The sequence below is a fragment of the Macadamia integrifolia genome, chromosome 11 (assembly GCF_013358625.1).
Source record: "Macadamia integrifolia cultivar HAES 741 chromosome 11, SCU_Mint_v3, whole genome shotgun sequence".
NCBI classification, from domain to species: Eukaryota; Viridiplantae; Streptophyta; class Magnoliopsida; order Proteales; family Proteaceae; genus Macadamia; species Macadamia integrifolia.
In genome coordinates, this window is record NC_056567.1 from 25,036,464 (window position 1) to 25,056,229 (window position 19,766).

The window sequence follows — 19,766 nt, forward strand, 5'->3', positions numbered from 1 at the left end:
TTTGTGTCAAACCCCGTTTCTAAAGTTGATGGATTTCTCTCTCTCTCTCTCTCTCTCTCTCTCTCTCTACCACCAACCAGTCTTTGAATAAGAGAAATTTAATGTAACTTGCCTCTTCTAGCAACATCTTCATGTACTTGGGCTGGCGCATTGCAAAGCATTATCTGGACCAACCTGATTTTTCAGCAGGGTTGGGCTTTCAAGATTTTAGATGTCCCATTCCAAAAAAGTAGTTGTATAAAAATTTTAGGGAAAAAGAAACTTGGCGGTCTGGCTGGTTTGGCGTCTCCTACGCCCAAACATAGGGGGACACAAAAAGATCATTCTCCCCCCCTTCCCATCGTGTGTCGAAGATACTTCTGTGAGACTTCCCATTGGCTCGGGTGTTTGGCGTTTCCTACGTTAGACGCAGGTTTCTTTCGCCCTAGATTTTAATGGTGTTGCACCTTAAATTGATAGATTTGAAATCTAGTTGAATATTGTTTCCATCATCATCTAATCATAGATTATATTTCAGGGCAATATTTAATGATGTTTCGCACTTCATACGAACTATCATGGTTGAATGATAGTGTTGCTAGTTAATTTGCCAAAAAAAAAATTGCCAAAAAAACTCTCTTAATAATTGACACTTAGTTATTTACAGAAAACAAGCTGCCACCAAAGTTTTTGGGGAAATTACATGATTATCTACTATTGGGTTTACTTTTACAGAAATACCCACATTGGGTTTGACTCAACAGATTTATCCAAGAAAACTTTGTGCATTACAAAAATGACCAAAATAGTGATAGTCGTACATACGCCTACGAGTTGGATATGTACATCTTCCAATCAGTAAAAAAAAAATCCCCGATTTTCATTTTATACTTTTCTACAATCGGTTCTTTTAACTTTCAATGTTTAGCTTCAATCCTGGCACTAACCCGATCAAGTCTCCGAAACCCAATCTCTTTCCCATTCTCCTCATTATCTGTCACCGCAACTGTTGTAGGCATGTGCCACTAATTGTACACCCGAATGCTCCCGCATCGATTGCAACCTTTTTCACAGCTTCCATATCCCAGGAATCAAAGGCGCTTGTTTCGGCTCCGCAATGTTATCCAACGACAATGCCGACCCCAATACTTTCAAATCCCCCTGCAACACAGACCCCACGAGCACCCCTGCTTGGCTACAATTCCATATATGATATGACATCTCAATCTATATTGGCAACACACCCCTCATCTCTTCATCTGAGTTTCAAATTCAGGAGTGATGAGAACAAAAGACAGCTCCTTACTAAACGGAAAACTCAATCGGATCAAATCAAGCAGCTCGTAGCACCCATGATCTCTTGTGCTATGTTATCGGCATGGTAATCTGAGACCTTAGCCTCCGATTCCAGCCCTGTGACAACAAGGTCTGAGGCTCTGAGCTGGACAATTTCCGACCAAAAATCAGCCACAACTGTAGCTGTGGCACTTGCATGCGTTGGATCCCAGACAGCTCCCTAAAGGTAATTCTTTCTCAAGAGAGAGCGATAGACCAACCGATCGTATCCCGAGCATTTTCATGGCGGAGATCACCCCAACTCCGACTCAATTTAAGAGAGGATCTTTGTTGAGCCTTGATGAACTATCTCGGGCACCATTAATGAAAGAGACTGAAATCTCACCTAGACGAACGTCTGAATCAACTCGTAGAGATGCGCTTAATGATGGAAGCAGCATAGAATGGAAATCAGAATTTTTTTTTACCAATGGGAAGATGATACATGCCCAACTTGTAGAGATACTAGTGAAGGCGTACGGCTGTCACTGTTTTGGCCATTTTTGTTATATACAAAAGTCTTTTTTAGATAAATATCTCTTGAGTGAAACCCAACGTCGATATTTTTTTTAAAATAAACCCAATTGTGGATAATCACATAATTTTCTCTAATTTTTTATAGGACAACTTAGCCGTTCTTCAGTTAATAAAGGAAATGAATAGAATTGACTGAGTGCATAATTAATTGTATCTGGGTATGTGTTATGTTCAAGTAATTCAATTTGAAGCCCAAGCCCAGTTGAGGCCACTTTTCCGGTGTCTTAGTCAAGCCCATCCTGCCCGAAAAGCCCAGAACAATATATTCATATCCATGTATTTTATTTTTGGGAGCCAGTCCCCTAAAAGGCAACGTGGCCCCTAGACAAAAATCAAGGGTACGAAGCATCAACAGAGTTAGGATTTCTATGTTCATGAGAGCGTAGTGGTCATTACACCCTTTCTATGTCTAGGTGCCTAATATTTATTTAGGGTGGGACTAAAGTTTCAAAAATCGATGAATCAAATCAGGAATCAGTTAATCATCTCATAATCGGCACAAGACCGATCTATCCAATTTTTACTGATTTTGACTTATTCGAATTGGGAATCAGCCCTGAATGATTGAGATGCCGATTTTGAGATTTAAAACCTTGGGTGGGAGTGAAGAAGCTTTAAATTTTCTTACAAGGATATCTCAAGTTCGAGCCTCCTAACTATTATCTACTTCCCTCCCTGCCTATAAAAAAAAAGAAAATTTTGAAACTAGTCTTAAGCTCCAAGATGAAGAAGAGCAGTTCACTATGAAGCAAGGTTTGAGAACTCAGTATCAAGAATAGGATCGGTCAAGGCTGATACCGATTCGGGTCGCCCTAGTTTGGACAGAAATGCTCTTGCTTTTATGTTTAAATCCACTTTTTGGACCATTTCCCCTTTGTCATATTGGTTTCCCGATACATTATTGGCCAAGAATCAAGATCAGTCAAGGCCGATATTGGTTCGATTCTGAACGATCCGATCTGATTCCTCAAACCATGGTATGAACTATGAAGGACTCTTTGGTTGCTTTTGTTAGTCATCCAGAAAAATGTTTTTGACATTTTTTTTTCCATTCTATGGGAACAAAAAAATAAAATAAAGCATTTGGTGTCAACTTGCTGTCTTTCGGTTTTTTTGAAACGAAAAAGAAAAAAAATGCTAGAAACGCAAAATGATGGAACTAAAAAATCTTGTTTTATCATTTCAGTTTTGTTCCAAATACAAAAAAATGAACAACTAGGATAATCATTCCTGAAACAGTTACACCAAACACCAATTTTTTTTTTTAAACACCATTTTGATAGAGAAACTAAAAGTTTTAATTTTGACATAAAATGCCGTTTCTGAAACTGAATGACTACCGAACGTAGCCTTTGTTTCACTTTTTTTTTTTTTTTTTTTTTTTGGCCTCATGTTACTAAGACTGGAGGTTACATACTTGAAGCCTCAAAAAGCTCTAAAGATATCCTCTTGGATCTAAAACTAAATCCCTTATATCTATCTGTCTATCTACTACGTCAAGAAGCACAATCATTTAACCATAGAAAAGAACGAAGGAAATAAAAAGAAGCATCATCTGTACTCTCCTTTTCTCTCTGTCTGTGAGAGAAACAGGTCTGTGCGTACAAGTGATGTCAAATGGAGTGATCAGTGGGATACCCAAAATGAGATTTAAGGTCACCAGAAAGAGAAGTATATTGGAAGTAAAATAATACCAAATAAGGAATGGGTCCAAGACTTGTCTATTTCTCAATATCTTCTTGATTGTGACCTTCTAGATCGATTGAAAAGCTATCCTGAGTTCCTGACACCTTAGTTGTTTGTTGTTGGTACTTGGACTTGGTAGGGCTAAGAAGCCCAAGAAAATTAAACCAATATAGATGGACAAATAAATTGAGATCATTAATTATGTTATTTGAATACCTGAAAGCGAAGCCATCTATATACATTTACATTCTCTCCTATTGATTCCAGCTGATCAGTATACTTCAATTCATCACTTGTTCTTCATTCATCAGTTGTACAAGTCTCTCTCTCTCTCTCTTGGGGGAGGGTGGGGGGGCTTGACACTCCTGCAATAATATTCTGAATCTCTGGTTGAACCTAATCAGCTGTGTAAATGTTCTGGTCTGAGCGTCTTTTTTTTTTATATAAATTGGGTGTCTAGTTAATAACAATTAGGAAAAAGAGCGATACATGGTTGTATTGCCCTTGTGCCTAGACACAAGAGTGTATGAAATTACTAACTCAGCTCACTCTTACTAAATAACTCAATCCATATTGATGCCCCTATGTATTCTCATGGACCCTTTATTTGTATGAGGGTTACACGACCAGAAAGTAATCTCTTAACCTAGGTTGAAGACATAGTAAACCGCAATCTATTAAATACACAATATAGTTCTTATTGTTATTTACCCACCAACACAACCCACCAGGAAAAAAAAAAAAAAAAAAAACCAACCTATAACGATAGTCATTCATAGTCAATGTTTATATTGTTGAAAAAAAAGGTTTCATAATGTTCAATACTTTTGAGTTTACGTGGACTGATGATTTGGAATGTTGAACATTAAATGGATTTTTTATCCTTTAGCTATGAAACATGTTAATTATATTGGCCTCAATCTTTATTTTCCAATGGTGCTTATTGTTGCATTCATGTTACGCACATAATTTTAGCACTTACGAATTTACATGGTAATTATGAAGGGCATGGTGAATGAAATTTGGATCCTCTCCAATGCATTGAACTCTTCAATGACATCTCAAATCATCTATGGGTTGTGGAAATCACCTTTGGGGTGTGTGGACTGGATTCAGATCCTCTCTAGGTGGGGGTGGTGGAGAGGGACTAGCTAGACAAAAAATAAGAGAGAAAAAGTGAAACCCCTTGTTTTCTCTCTCATATTTTATGTCTTGCTGGTCCCTCTAACTCCAACCACCTCCAACTGGGTGAATGGGTCCTTAGTACACATCTATTGGAACCCAACTCCCAAAAATTCTATTATCTACAGGCATTTTATTTTACGTTCATAGTCTATATATGGTCCATTGAACAACTTCCATTCCTAAGCCAAAACGGGGAGTTCTAATTTTTTTTTTGTTGGACATGTAATGACTACATTGCAATAGAATAGTTTCATTGAAGAATCACTTCTCAATTATTTTGAGCGGGTCTGGATTCTCTACCCACATGGGATCCTCTACCCTCATGAATAATTACCAATGAAAAAATCTTCCTTGCTTATAGTGGTCACGAGTAAGATGAAAAATCTACTTCATTGGTAACTACTCATTGTGAAAATTGGAATCATGGCTTCCATATTGTCGTGTAAATAATTAAAAAACTCCAATAAAATTATGAAAAAAAAATTATTATATCATGCTGACGTATGCCCTTTCATTAGTCCCGCATTGAACAGAGTTATACAAGATATATGCAAGGCCGACAATGCTATATCTATATATGCATGGCCACCACAGCAGCTTCTACCCACGGAAGAAGAAATTTCCGAGAGCCCGAGACAACTTGGGGTTCAGAAACCTAAATTAATTAATGAACCCGTCCCCACCATATATTGACTGCTAGTGGCCGCAACGTTAGACGTTGCTACTTGGACGACTGTTTGGATGTTCTGTCTGTTGCTCTACCTGATCCTAAATTCCACCAAGTGTGGGCCCCATGCATCCAAATCTCCTCACATCTCTTGAGGCGGTGGTGAGTCTGGTGACTCTTTTTTCTCTTCCAAGTTCCAACTTTCAGGTGCCCGTTGCGTTGGCCCTTGGTAGGATGATATTTCATCCACCGCCAAGAATATTATGACCTCATCACTCAAATAAAAAACCTTCTCTCTGTGAATCTGTGAAAACTTGTCTTATTCCTCAGAGCCCAAGCCCAAGATTGGCTCAAAAAATATATGGGGTTTTCATTCCTTTAAATAAAATCAGGCCCAGCCCATAGACACATTTTCCTATGCTATGAAGAGGAGTGGGTTCAAACTTCCAAATTTATACTCGTCACCACACCAATCACTCACACAAAGATTAACAACGGCCGCACATACTGTCTCCTCACTCAGCCGGCCAAACACATCCCCCTCTGAACGGCAGCCGTTCTCTTCTTATTTTCCCAAGGAGACTTTAGACTTATCTGTTTTTTGTCTCCCTTGGAATCATTTTCTCGTCCGTACTATTAATACTATTCCTACTCATCTCCATCGTTTCATCCTTCGATTGGAATCTTCCTCTTCACCACTACAATGTGGGACTAAGCATAGACTCATAACCATTAATTCTAACTAGGACGCGTGGCCACTTTTTTGACTAGTCAAAAATTTAAAGAAGAGGGGACGAGCCTTAAATCAGTTTAGTTTCTTCTTTCATCAGTTCATATATGATTAATGTACTATTACTGATAAGTGATAACCCTACATATGAGAATTTTCCGGCGAATTCAGGAAGAATCCGGCGATGTTGGGGTGTAGGAGTTGAGGCTGAGCTCAAGCGACGTTCGAGAACACCCACCATTTCCATTGTCATTGTTGTTAGGTGCTCCACCTCCATACCATCCGGTGTAGTTCCAAGCGGCGGAATTGGAGATATTGGAGTACTTGGCCGAGCAGAATCCACCACCTCCGATGTTTTCTCCGTGCACGGGGAAGAGAGGCAGCGTTTCGATGGGGTTACAAGGACGACCATTATCACCTCCTTGATCTTCAACCTCCTCCTCTCCATAAAACGATCTTCTCTTGTCGTAGACTGTGTAGGTTGAAGAATATGGATCCACGCCCACCCATCCAGCAAGGTGGTTGTTCTTTATCATAGACCCACCAAGTGAAGGAGCTGAAGGAGAACATACCCCTACACATACATCATCAACAACCAGTAAAAATGAAGAAAAATAAAGATTTCAAAACAGAGAGAAGCATTTGATACTGAAAGTACGTACCAGGAGTGGATGACTTCCACACCCCACCACCAACAGAGGTGGCTCCTCCTCCTCCTCCACCTCCTCCTCCTCTTTGCATGGACATATGATCAACTGTGAATCTTTTCTTCTGTCTTTCACGAGCTTTATGGTTCTGAAACCAATAAAAGACATTCTTACCCTCGATCTTCCCATACTGTCTTAGACGAGCTGAGATCTTCTGTATCTGTTCAGCACTTGGAGACCTAATTCCATTGTTGTAGTAAAGCTCCTTCAATATTCTTATCTGCTCACTTGTGGGTGTCCACCTTGAGCTACTCTGCCTGCATAGGAAGTTGTTGTTGTTGTTGTTGTTGCCTCCTTTGCTATTATTGCTACTACTACCGATATCTTCATTTGCCTGCGCCTGTTGTTGAGGTTCCATTGTAGAAAGAAGAGAAGAGAGAAGAGGCAGTAAAGTAGTAGGTGTGCATGAAATGGTGGAGAACAGAAAAGGGTTTATAACTCACAGGAGGAAGGGAGTGGGGAAGGGGGAGTAGGGACTCCACATGAAGAGGTAAATTAAAGAGAGCAGATCAGAGGATATCTGAGAGAGAAGGACTGAAGTTGACAGAGAGGTGGCTTATAAAAAGGAAGGGGACAAAAGAGGGACTAGAAAGCGAGGGCTTCAGGGGAATTGCTTGGGTGAAAAGGCATAGCTGAAGAAGTATGATTAAGAGGGTGAACTGTTGAAGCACTACGAGAGAGAGAGAGAGAGAGAGAGAGAGAGAGAGAGAGAGAACAGAAATATATAATAAGAGTGATTTACTATCACTCCCCTACACTTGTCCTATATTTACTTAAAACTCCATTACCTTTTAGTTTTTTTCTGATACTCGCTTGCTTTTTTATTTTTACATCTTTCTCTCTCCTACTCTTTTTTAATACTCAAAATACCCTTTCTTTTCACTTGTAATATATTACATTTTTTTTCAAATTGATTGATTCTAAACATGGTTTGAACCAAACCACTAACAAGTTTTGTCTCATCCAATCATTAAGGATATTGCAAATTCAAAAAAGAATAACTTTGTATCCGATCTATCTATATATCGGTATCATATGTTCCAATCGGATACCACATGTTTTTTATTTTCTTAATCCCTAAAAGCATATGTCGCAACCCTAATAGGGGAATGTAACATTGAGATTACTGATATGAATTAGCATTGACTGAGATCGATACCAATCTAATACAGATAAAAATAAATAAATTGTTAAATTTGTGATGATGGATGAGACAAAAAATAATAATAATAATAAATAAATAAATAATATATTTAAGGACTCATCGGCTATGTCAATATCCTTGATGATCGAATGTAACAAAACTTGTAAATGGTTTGGTTCAAATCATGTTTTAAACTAGTCAATTTAAAAAAAGTATAATAGGTTATAGGTGAAAATGAGGCTTAATCTGGGTATTTCAAAAAAGCAGGGGAGAAAGAAATGTAACAACAACTGCCTAGTGCAGTTGGTGAGTTGTGGTGTGCAAAAAACCCATGCTCATTAGGAGGTCTTGAGTTCGAGTCTTCTAGCTGTTATCTGCTTCCCTCCCTACCTATAAAAATAAAAAAATAAAAACCAAAAAGTAGAGAGTATTAGAAAAATAAATAAAAAGTAGGAAAATTTTAATAAATATAAGTCAAGTGTAAGGGAGTGATAATAAATTTTCCATATAATAATGCATGATAGGATTTTTTTTTCAAAATTTTAATGAAATTGTTTCATCTTAATGAATCAATGAATGGGGGTGGCTGTGAATTTTATAAGGTTCTGTTCTCACTTCTCATGGGGGTGATTGTTCTATCCCTGTCATACAGATAAAAGCCTTTTTTTTTTTTTTCTCAAAAGGAATAATTATAAATCTGTGTACTTCGCCAAGCTTCTCATCTGATCTTGTCAGGTCAGTTGATCCCTGAGTCGAATAGTCCCACCAATGAGAGAATTCTTTGCTTAATCATCCATCAAATACAAAAAATAATGATCTTTATCTAATGGTTGTTCTCCTCTGTCATTAGTGGCTTTCTGTTAACTAGTATCATTATACAAATCATTTCTGTTTAATTAGGCTTTTATTTCTGCATCAAAATTCTTCACAGATCAGATTGGAACATGGGTTCTCGAGCCAGATGATTAAAAGCTGTAGTCTACCTCCCAAGAACTCATGGTTGAGCTTGTTCAGGTTAGGCTTAGGGTCACAGACTTAGGGTACTAGGGTTTGTGTTTCTTCCTCTACATGATTTACATTTTGCAATATTTTAAATTTCTTATTTCCTTGATGAGTGAATTTATATTCTGTAAGTCATAGTTAAAATGACAATAAAATCCTCTCTTTTAATCCGTTATTGCCCATGTCCATGACATCTTCTTGTGCTAAGCGAGAGAAGATGTTTATAACAAAACATTAAAAGGAAGGAGGGTGGAGGGTTTAATTTGCTTCAGTCAAATATTGAAGTTATGGGTGATTGTCATTCAGGTTCAATTGATGGATTCGTTTTGGCCACTTTCTCTATTATGTCTAAGCAATCAATACATCTTTCTATGTATTTAATTTTGTATGATGCTTTTGGCAACACCATTGAGGAAGGTGAAGGTATTCCTTTTGGCTTCCCCCATATATGATTGGGAACTTAAGAACATTTGAGGAAAATTGACATACATAATCTACCATGCTGATGCTCCATGTTAATGAAAGGAGGAAATCTTCATTTTGAGATTAATTTGTACTTCTCCCTTCATTCTAATGATTTCATTTTAATTAGTAAGAAACAAATTCCATCACAACTGATAAGGGTCTTTAGTTCGACATATAATGAGTGAAAGTACAAAAAGGTGAAGTTAATTGAACAAACATTACATCTAATTTTCCACATATTTGTTGTGATAAATAAGAAAAAAATTTGGAGGGGGGACACAACCCTTATTTTCGAGTCTTATTTTCACGTATTTTCTAGAATCACTTTAGTCCTAGGAAGAAACTCTTTAGCTGATTCTTTAACTAAGAAGACTTTGCTAATTCCACTTCATGATTGACGGAATCTTGTAACTCGACAACAACAAGGTCTACTCATTTTTATGAATAGAAGTTTGTTTGCCAAGGTGGGGTCCTTTTTTTTTTTTTTTTAACTGTCTCATGTTTTGAACAGTGCTAATTGGAGGAAAAGACCCATGAAACCGACCCCATTTAGTTGGAATAAAATTGAATTGAATCTTATATTTTATGTAAATGTGAGACATTTCTAGATATAAACAAAATTTGAAAGAAAATCTGTTGGAAGCTTAAAACCACTATCATCTTTATTTTCCACTCCACCAAATATCCCATTAAAAATTTTTTCTTTTCATTTAAATGGAAAATTTATATTGCTTGTCTTCTAACAAAATAAGGCCTAATAGATTTCGATATGGTCCTCCTACAATCTATAAAAAATATCCTTACCAATAAAAGAAAATGAAAAGAAAACCTACTTTTTTTGGGGGAGGGGGTGAGTGGGGTGGGTTTGTATAGCTCTAACCCTAACTTGATTATAAAATTTATTTGATTTCAAAAGAAATTAAAGGAAGGGGTAGTAAAATTTTCAAGCTTGAAAAAGAAACTGTATGTATTATTACCCTAAATGAGTACATTATTAACTCAAAATCAATCTATATCTAGTAATGATATTACTTTGCTTCCAAATCCATTGGAGTTATTCTACCAAAAAAAAATCCCTCGAATTTGAAAAAGAAAATAAAATTACATCTAAAAATACCATTACTAGATAGATATGATAAGAAATTTAAGTAGTTTATACAACCAATCATATAGTTTTCTATGTTAGGCTTGAAAATCTTCACTTCCTTTTGGTTTAATTTCCTTAAAAATCAATTCAATGAAGCCTTAGTAGATCAATGAGTTGGGTGAAATGTAATCACACCTTCATGAGGATGGCAACCACTTGATCTTTTTTGCATGTCGCCACTTTATAGTGAAAATCTCCTGTAAAGTATGGCATCATTCATATATAGGCAATAGGATAAGCTTCATCTTCACCCCTGAAAATGAAGGATGAGTAAAACTCTTTGTCTCTTAGCTGAAACAGCCAATAAGTTTCATATACTTTTACTACTGTTATCTGCAAATCCAAAACGAAACAAGCATAGGAAATAGATAAAATGAAAAGGAAATATATGTAAGTGTCCAAAGAGGACATCTTAAGGGCAATTTCGTCCTTCAGACTTCTCTCTCTCTCTCTCTCTCTCTCTCTCTCTGAGAGAATAAAGGATCTAAATCCCCCAATTTCTCCATAAATTCATCCTAGTCCTCTTTTTTCGGATTTGTGTTATTTGCTTGACATTGACACTACCATCATGAGATTTTCCTTTCCTTATCATGCAATTACTCTCTCTCTCTCTTTCTAAAATGCAAATACATTCAGTCTCGTAGTCTTGAAAACTTGGAGTACTTTGATGTGCCAGTGAGTGAAGCTAAGTGGGATCCTTTGATCCTATACAGAACTGCTTACCTCATAAGGGGAGCCCCTAGTGTGCAGCCGCTGTAGTACAGACCCTTTTCTTTCGGGTAATCATCTTGTGATGTTTCTCTTCAGATCTCAAAAAGATACATCCAGATATTATCAAAGATCCTCTCTCTCTCTCTCTCTCTCTCTCTCTCTCTCTCTCTCTCTCTCTAACTAGGAGTCTTGTAGGGTTACTGTTCTCCCTTCTCTTATTTACGTCAGAACCAGGAAATACTCTTTTGAAGGAAGGATACGTTATGGTTCTTGGTTGTTCTTGGGCCCCAGGTCCCATTCCCTACTAGGACCTTAATCTTTCTTCCTTCTTCAATTCTCCATGGGTGAAAAAGTTTTCCTTTACCAGTCCTGGGTTCACAAACCACCTAGGGTTCTAGAACCTTCTCAAAATACCCTCTTGATATCCCGTGTGGATCTAAAGCCCCCGATGATGAATGGATTCTCATTCACCATGATTTTAAGGAAACTCAGTCCCATTCTTAGTCCCATTCTTAATCTATATTCTTTTAGTAGTTTATTTTCACTTATAAGGGATTATTCTGGCATATATTTGATGTTTAAAGACTTGCGTGTATGTCCATTATACATATTTGATGGAGCTTTCAACTGAAAAATAAGTTCCTGTCACGCAGTTAATGCATAAAAACCCTTAGTTCTAGCTATTTAGGGTGGACCCCCTAGGGAGACCCAAGCCATGGATTAATCACAGAAAGATATGGACCACAGGAGAACACAGTAACACCTCCAAGTCGTCCAAGTTCAAATTCATTCCATTCTTATTTTCTTCTGTAGCTTCAAGTTTCTACTTGTATGTCTTAAGTTGACTGCAACTCCTATGGACCACAAGAGTACAATTTCTTTCATAACCTGATGATCTCTCTGGTCCTGTGGCTCCTTTTAAATGCTGGGTTGACCCAGTTCTCTCTCTCTCTCTCTCTCTCTCTCACACACACATTTAAGGTCCAAAACCCTGGAAAAGAGAATATATGACTTAGCCATCTGTGTGTCCAGCTAAAAACATGAGCAAGAATAGAGTGCCTTCAAAAATCAACTTTTGAGAAACCCTTAATGGGTATATTGGTTGTTTGTAGAAAGCAGAAAGCTTGTGAAGAAGAGAACTAGAGAAGAGACAAATTGACAAGGTAATCACATAGTCACATGTAAGGATAGATGTGAAATTTAATGATCATCAGATTCATTAAAGTCACCCTTTTTGGACTTTTGTGTCCCAATCATATAGAGGTTAAAAGGAACCAATTTTTGAATTTTGTAAAGTAGGTGTTGTTTAGTGCAAACCTAGCAGGTTTCAGACAAACACAGTTAAATTTAGAACATAAAGTCAATAGTTAAAGACTTTTAGAGCAGATTTTGGTGTTTCTAACCCAAACCCAAATTTGTAGAAGTATTTTTTGCCAATATTATTATTGGTGCAACAATATTTTTGTACAGTACCTACTTAGGTTATTATAGAAATGACAGAAGTGATTCCAATATAAGTACCTCCCACAAGCGATTATGTTTCTTTTCTTGACTTTGAATCACTTTTTTGCACCAAGTTACCAAATGCAATTTTACACTCTTTTGGAACAAAATCACAAAAAATCACTTCTCATTTAGATTCATTCTTTTAGATGAGGAATGTTGTCAAACGGGGTCTTTGGAATAGAATCACAAAAAAATACTTCTGATGTTTTTATACTTTTTTGGAATACATTTGGAACAAAACTTGTATGTGTCTTTCGATTTGTTATTTTTGTTTTCTTGGAAAGAATCGGATTAAATAATTTATAAAAAATAAAAAATTGAATAGAGCTACAACAGGGGTTGGTTGGGACGAGTTTATTAAAATCTCTAGGGTTTGAAAAATCCAACCCTAACACTGAGTCAAGGTCGAGTCGAGCTGACTCTGATTGGCCCTTGTTCAAAAATGTATGCGAAGCTGCAAAGAACTTGGAATCTTTATGGCCCAGACATCAAAGGTCTACAACTCATCAGAAGCCCATCTTCACCTACTAGCTACCACCAATAGAAGACTTGCTTTCCTATATCAAATACACAATGAGCTAGATATATACCAAACAATGATCTTTATAAAATATGCAAGATTGTTGAAAAAACGTAAAAACACCCAATATGGCAACTAGAGGAAGAAAGAATAAGAACAGGTCTGAGTTGGGCTCAGGTCGAGGCCTCAACCATTTTCCACCCTCAACCATGTCCCAACCTTGACCCACCCTCAGGTCTGAGATATCTCAACACAAGCCCTATTTAGGCTCAGGGCGGATTCTAGATGACAGGGCCAAATTTGCACCCTAATTTTAATGTTCTTTCAGGAAAACAATAAAAACAAGCTCTAAAAAAAATCAAAAACACAAAAGATATACTTCTGTTAATATGCATTCTGTACATATTTACAAATAAACCCTTAAAATTCTATCCTGAACTAGTCGGATTGACAAAAACCAATCGACATTCAACCCAACCGAAACAGACCAAACAGACCAATTGACACCCCTTATTCGGGGGGACTATCCCCTTTCACTTTACAAAAATGGGGAAAGATGATAATTAGTTCACTTTACAGTAAAGAGGAAAGATGATATTTTCATAAATGCCATTTGTGGTAGGCAAAGCAAGACAAACATGCACCTATTTTAAAACATGAATTTGAGTCATGTGGCCATCTTGAAACCGTTGGATCAGATTTGTTGCCAACTTAATTGTAGTACCCACATTGGGTTATGTTCTCCCCTAGGACTTTCAATTGTTATACTACCATGCGCATTTCTTGATTCTCAACTAGTTTTCGAACCTATTACCAAAAACCAAAAACTAAAACTATTTTTTTAAACCTTTTTTTTTTTTTTTGGGGGGGGTGGTGTGGTGGCGGGTGTTGTGGTGTGGATCTTAAGATCAGACACATTAGGACATAACATAACGACTTCATCCTCATGAAATGCAAACGACATCCCTATCGATGTTTCCTCACATGCTCTCCTACTGACTCCCACACATACACAGGGGCCATGCTCCCCCTCAAGAATACGATAAAATTTGGGAACATAATGGCTTTATCTAACCTGAATCTATCATATTGATATCATATGTTGAACAGAAAGAAAGTTCAAATTCTACAATAAAGAAAGCCTATAATTGCGATTTTTAAATAAGATCGAGATAAATGTCTAAACAAACTCGTGGTAGTAAGTCTGACAATGGATGATGTCTACAAGAACACTGTAGTGGTACAACTTATTAAGAACTCTCTCTCTCTCTCTCTCTCTCTGGTTTTTTTTTCTTTTGGGGGGGGGGGGGGGGCAGGAGGGGTGCGTTTGAAAATATTCTTAACCATCCTATGAACAAACGCAACTGAATTACATAACTGAAAATAATATTTCTAAGTAATACATATTTGACATTCTTTTAAATAGTAAAAACTTCATTACTCGTCCCTAACAAATTTAACATTTACGATGACGACGACGACGACGGGCCTAACAGGATGGAGGGTGAAGAGAGAGGCTCATGCACAACCGTATTGGAAGAAACCATAATGGGACTACCCTCTAATTGCAACATAATACTCCCAAGGATCTCTTTCATGAGTTTTTTGAATTCTTCTTCTGGAACTGCCTTCCCATCATCCGCATTCACCAATTTGAACGCATCGTTTGTAACCATGTCCATCTACAGCATTTCCATAAGCAAATCAGGTAACAATAAATCAATCAAAGTTCATTCTGGAGGCCCATGGTTTAATTTAGTGCACTCAGTATATAAAAGGCCAAGTCAAACTTACAAGCCCATGTACCATTTCTGGAAGGGCCCAACCCATATAAGCTTCTAGGGGCAGCTCCAATGATATTTATTATTCAAGGCCACCAAGCCCAACTATGAGCTTTGTGCACTACCAAATCCCCCAAATCCCAAGGATGCAGGTAAGGCTTCGTTTGGTTGCAATCAAATATAGAATGATTTGTAATTAGTGATATATAAAGTCACATGAGGTAATGATTACAAAAGTTTCTTTTCTAAAATTAAAATATTCACTTTGATAGATTCACAAACATACATGTGATCTATACGAAAAAAAAAAATCGAAAAACACGTTTAGCATAGCATATAACGCAAACTGTGATTATATTATAAGGGAGGAGGAAGTATGAAATACCTGATTAAGGGCACCAAAAGGAGGCAAACCAGCTGATGGTGCCAACACATCAAGGGCAACACGTAGATACTCCTTGGACACCTCGTGGTGTCTATCTTTCGGTAGACCCTTCACTGCCGCATCCAAGCACTGAAAATCATCAAACACACTATGGGTTAGCCAGTTGGGCTCTTACCGTGCACATGAAAATACTAAATTTTTTCGGAAGAACTTTGTCCTGTTGGCACAGGAAACACCAGCACATGAAACTAATGAGGAGGGTCGTGCCAACATCTTCAGAATCTTGGCATGTGGGGCAATGTCATCTTTCCACGCACCCTATCTCTAGTTGTTTCGTAGGATAGGATTCTTTTTCCTCAAATTTTTTAAAATAAATAAATAAATAAGAAATTTAACAGGAAGCAAATCGCTAGACAAGACAAGATGATTTAAGTAGGAGCATAGCAACTAAGGATTGGGATCTCTCCATCGACTCTCCCTCCAACCACCCACCAACCAGACATAAGCATGTCTCAGTTGCATGCCTTAGGTGTTGGGTTTTGTGTTTGTTTCTAGTTGAAGAGGCACATAAGCACATTTAGGACCGCATGCCAACCAATTGAGTTTACATGCCCCTAGTTGTTGGGTTGGGTGCCTATGTCTGGTCGAAGAGAAGTTAGAGGGAAAATTGTTGAAGCGGATCCACTCTCCAACAACTCTCATTCCAACTTTCCTCCAACCAGATAGGCACGTCTGAGGCTGCATGCCAATCATATAGGGCTATGTGCCCTAGGCATTGAACTGTGTGCCTATGTTTAGTTGGATGAAAAGTCAGAGAGGATTCGGATCCAGAAACTAAAGCCCTATGCTCGGGGCAGTTGGGTTAACCAAGTCCATTCCTCCATATTATTGTTTGGTTGCATCAACATTTTAGCTTTCTTTACCCAGGGAAAACAGATAGAAAATTTCTGGCATTACGAGTTGCTCACCTTGTCCAATTCAAATTTGTTGGATAATAACCTCTTGATGCCGCTCCCATCAAAGGTGTTTTCGCTGTGAGCCACGATTACTGGCTGCTCTTTCAGACGCTGAGCCAGGCTCTCAGCCACCTTCTTGAATTCTTCTATGAAGGCCTCTTGAGAATTGACTCCTTCCTGATCATTTATGGCACATGACTGCAAAGTAGGTTCCACAATGTTGCTTGCGACCTAGATGAAGCTAAAATGTCTTAGCTTTCTGCATTTATACAAATCCAAATTATAGCATCTTATCCTCAATCTCGAGGTGTCAAAACTTAGCCTGAACCAACAAAACCTAATATGGCTTATTGAATCAAGTTTCAGCTGGGATTTTGTGAGATCGAAACCAAACCAGATCAAATCTCAACTGATATAACCCAATAAGAAACTAATACTAACTCGAAATTCATTTAAAAGAGGGGGGGGGGGAGTTCTCAGCCAGGGAACATGGCTCCTGCATCAGTGCGGAGGCCAATGGGAACATTCTTGGAAGCATCAACAAAGTGGGTATTTACACATTTTATGGGATTGGGGGACAATCATTTCGCACTTCAACCTCTATGTCTAGGTGTAGAGGTTGGACGAATGTTAATGGAAGTGCATGAGGAAACATCAACAGAGGCATTATTTTTTATTTCATAGGGGGCAGGCCGGTCATTTTTCCTCCTATGTGTCTCGGCACAGAACCCAAAAAAAAAAAAAAAAAACCATTTCCCCTAATACATTTTTTTATACTTCTGAATATACATGGTAAATCGAAACTAAACCCATAAAAAACTGAAACCGAATCAAAACCAGTGAACCCTAATTGGATCATGTTTTTACTCGCCCATTCTCACACTGAAACCAGTGAAACTAAACCAAACCAAAACCAGTCCAAATGGACCCATTGACACCCCTACCTCAATCATTGGCTTCAGCCAAAGTTTTAGGTGAATCCCATCTCCAATGGTGATGACCTACCTTGGCCACAAGCCTTCTTAATCACCCATTTACTCTCTCTGTCTCTGGAAATGGATTGGCCTCAGCGGCTCAGCCCAATTGTTTTAGGTGATTGCCATCCTGCAATGGAGATGACCTAACTAGGCCACAAGCCTTCTTAAACACTCATTTACTCTCTCTGGACATGTATGAGATAACTGTAATCAATTCAATTAACTACTACTGAAAGAAACCAAAGATAAACGGTACCCAAGGATCTGTAGAAGGTGGCATCCCATGTTCAACTGTGAGCTTCTCCAATGCCTTCAAAACATAATCAAGGAAGGATCCATCAGCTATTTCGATCTGTGAGAATATAGAAGCCATCTCAAGTTCAAATCTTGGGCTGTTGATGAATTCTACAAGGTCCTCTCCATCGATCCGCAAAATCACAATTGGATCTCTCTTTAATCCTGCAGCCATTCCTAGTAGAATGTCTGAAAGAACTTCTTTGAACTCGTTCTTGCTCACAGTCACTTGTTTACCATAAGTGAATTCATTCAAAACCTTCAGAAAAAAAAAAAAGAAAAGAAAAAAGAGCAACAAAAGCCATTGTTCAGTCATGGGTTAGCTCACAAATTAATCCAGAAGTTCAATAGTGGATACAAGCTCCATTAAGGTAGATTGAACTTCAAAATTTAAAAAACAAAATATGAACAGTTTAAAAACGTGTAGAATAACAAGAAAAAAGAAGCCCTAAATGGTCCCCAAAAAAAAAAAAAAAAAACATTAACCACATTAAGAGAAGACCCTAAAATGAAATTTGCAAGAAAATCAGAAACAATGAAACAGAGTATTAGGGTTTCTAAAAAAAAAAAAAAAAAAAAAATCGAGTTCACAGAGAGCCCTGAACAGGTTAATGGGTCTTTAGTTACCTCAGAATAGATATGATCTGAATCAGCAGAAGTGCCCTGAACAGGGAGACCAAGAGCAACACCAATGTCGGCCACAGCTGGCTGAAGCTCCTTCACAGAGAGCTTGCCATCTCTATCACGATCGAGTTCCTCAAATTTATGATCCACATAATTGGTAAAAGCCTTCTCGTTCCCAACTAATTCCATTATATCCGAACCGTCAATCACCTGACCATTTCCTCCTCCACTTTTCTTCAACTCCGTGCCACTTTCCATTGGTCTCTTTTTATCTCTTTTCTCTGATCTGGGTTTGCTTCCTCTGAATAAATTAATTGCTCCTTTGCCTTTTCTCAACCAGCTTTACTGGATTTATATATATAGGCACTTGCACAGCATAGGAATCTCGTGAAGATTAAAACCACAAAGAAAGAATTCTTCGAAAAATAAGAAAGAAAATGAAAGTAGAGGATGGGTTCTTCTACTCTGTTCTTCTCTTTCTGTGTGTCTGAAGACTATTGGATTTTAAGTGTGGATGTGTGTGAAGGGGATAAATGGCAGAGTCCAGAGGAGAGACGAAGAAAGAGATAGAAAGAGAAGAAGAAGAAGTACAAGTAAAGAAGAAAAAGAGTGGGAAGGAACGAAAAGCTATTGGGACACGTGGAGTTGTTAGGTTGCGTCTCAGAAAGATTAGTAGATGATGACCCCAATTTTTGGACTTTTCTTTTGGAGTTGTAGTCGCCAATATGTTATGTCATCATCCACTCATGTTTTTAACCTTTTAAATTAATTAATTATTAGATACCAGAAATGCGGCTTAATATTTAGGTTTTTTTTTTTTCTTTTGGAGTGTCGTTATGGGATTCCTATTTAGGTGATCTATGAAATTTCATGTGACCTTAAATGTTTGTTACATAGTTATGTTAATATTGTGAGGCTCAAATTTTCTAAATATATTGTTACTGCTCCTCGAAGAGTGCTATGGGATTTGGTTAGCAGATCAATTTTTCTTGCGGCATCTAAAAAAACACCTTTGTTAGTTCATTATATATTCTTTCATCTTTCTAAGAAATGTGTGGTCCTCCAGGACACTCCATTTTGACCTTTTTGTGGATTTTTTTTTTATTCTTAATAACTCCCTTGTATGACGCTTATTGGGTTTCTTGCACTAAAAGAACAAAATAATACATTTTTTTTTAGTAACCAAATTTTTTAATAGATTGACCACTAGGAATCCATACCCATATGTCAAGTTTCAAATCATCCAAACTAGTCAACAATAAAAAAAAAATCTAATATTATGAAAAAAATGCCATCAAAACATCTAGTGTGTATATCGTAAGAGAATATGTAATTGAAATTTGACATCGGCTAATCTAAACCTTGACTTGTCTGGCAAATGATCAGAATTGCCAACATCATCATTGAGGTAAAGGCATTTGCAGTCTG

The 19,766-nt window shown here is 37.5% G+C and overlaps 2 protein-coding genes and 1 pseudogene across 2 annotated transcripts; all 3 read right to left on the bottom strand.

Moving 5' to 3' along the window:
• Positions 1-896: 896 nt before the first annotated feature.
• LOC122093016 lies at positions 897-1,715 on the bottom strand (annotated as a pseudogene).
• A 4,550-nt stretch (positions 1,716-6,265) lies between these two features.
• On the bottom strand, positions 6,266-7,276 carry LOC122093017 (protein WUSCHEL-like). Its single transcript, XM_042663289.1, has 2 exons — positions 6,782-7,276; positions 6,266-6,693 (listed from the first exon to the last, which is right to left on the bottom strand). Exons 1-2 carry the CDS (start codon positions 7,182-7,184, stop codon positions 6,287-6,289), a joined length of 810 nt encoding a protein of 269 aa, XP_042519223.1. The 5' UTR covers positions 7,185-7,276; the 3' UTR covers positions 6,266-6,286.
• A 7,396-nt stretch (positions 7,277-14,672) lies between these two features.
• Positions 14,673-18,917, bottom strand: LOC122093260. The gene is made up of 5 exons (XM_042663548.1): positions 18,342-18,917; positions 17,677-17,973; positions 16,456-16,674; positions 15,488-15,616; positions 14,673-15,003 (listed from the first exon to the last, which is right to left on the bottom strand). The coding sequence occupies exons 1-5, from the start codon at positions 18,594-18,596 to the stop codon at positions 14,785-14,787; spliced, it is 1,119 nt and encodes a 372-aa protein (XP_042519482.1). The 5' UTR covers positions 18,597-18,917; the 3' UTR covers positions 14,673-14,784.
• Between the last annotated feature and the right edge of the window lie 849 nt (positions 18,918-19,766).

Coding starts and splice junctions, on each gene's coding strand:
- LOC122093260 (XM_042663548.1), bottom strand. CDS start 18,596: ATGGAAAGTGGCACGGAGTTGAAGAAAAGTGGAGGAGGAAATGGTCAG. Junction 17,974..18,341: donor CAGATCATATCTATTCTGAG/GTAACTAAAGAC, acceptor TTTTTTCTGAAG/GTTTTGAATGAATTCACTTA. Junction 15,004..15,487: donor CTTTTGGTGCCCTTAATCAG/GTATTTCATACT, acceptor GAAATGCTGTAG/ATGGACATGGTTACAAACGA.
- LOC122093017 (XM_042663289.1), bottom strand. CDS start 7,184: ATGGAACCTCAACAACAGGCGCAGGCAAATGAAGATATCGGTAGTAGT. Junction 6,694..6,781: donor GTGGAAGTCATCCACTCCTG/GTACGTACTTTC, acceptor ATGTATGTGTAG/GGGTATGTTCTCCTTCAGCT.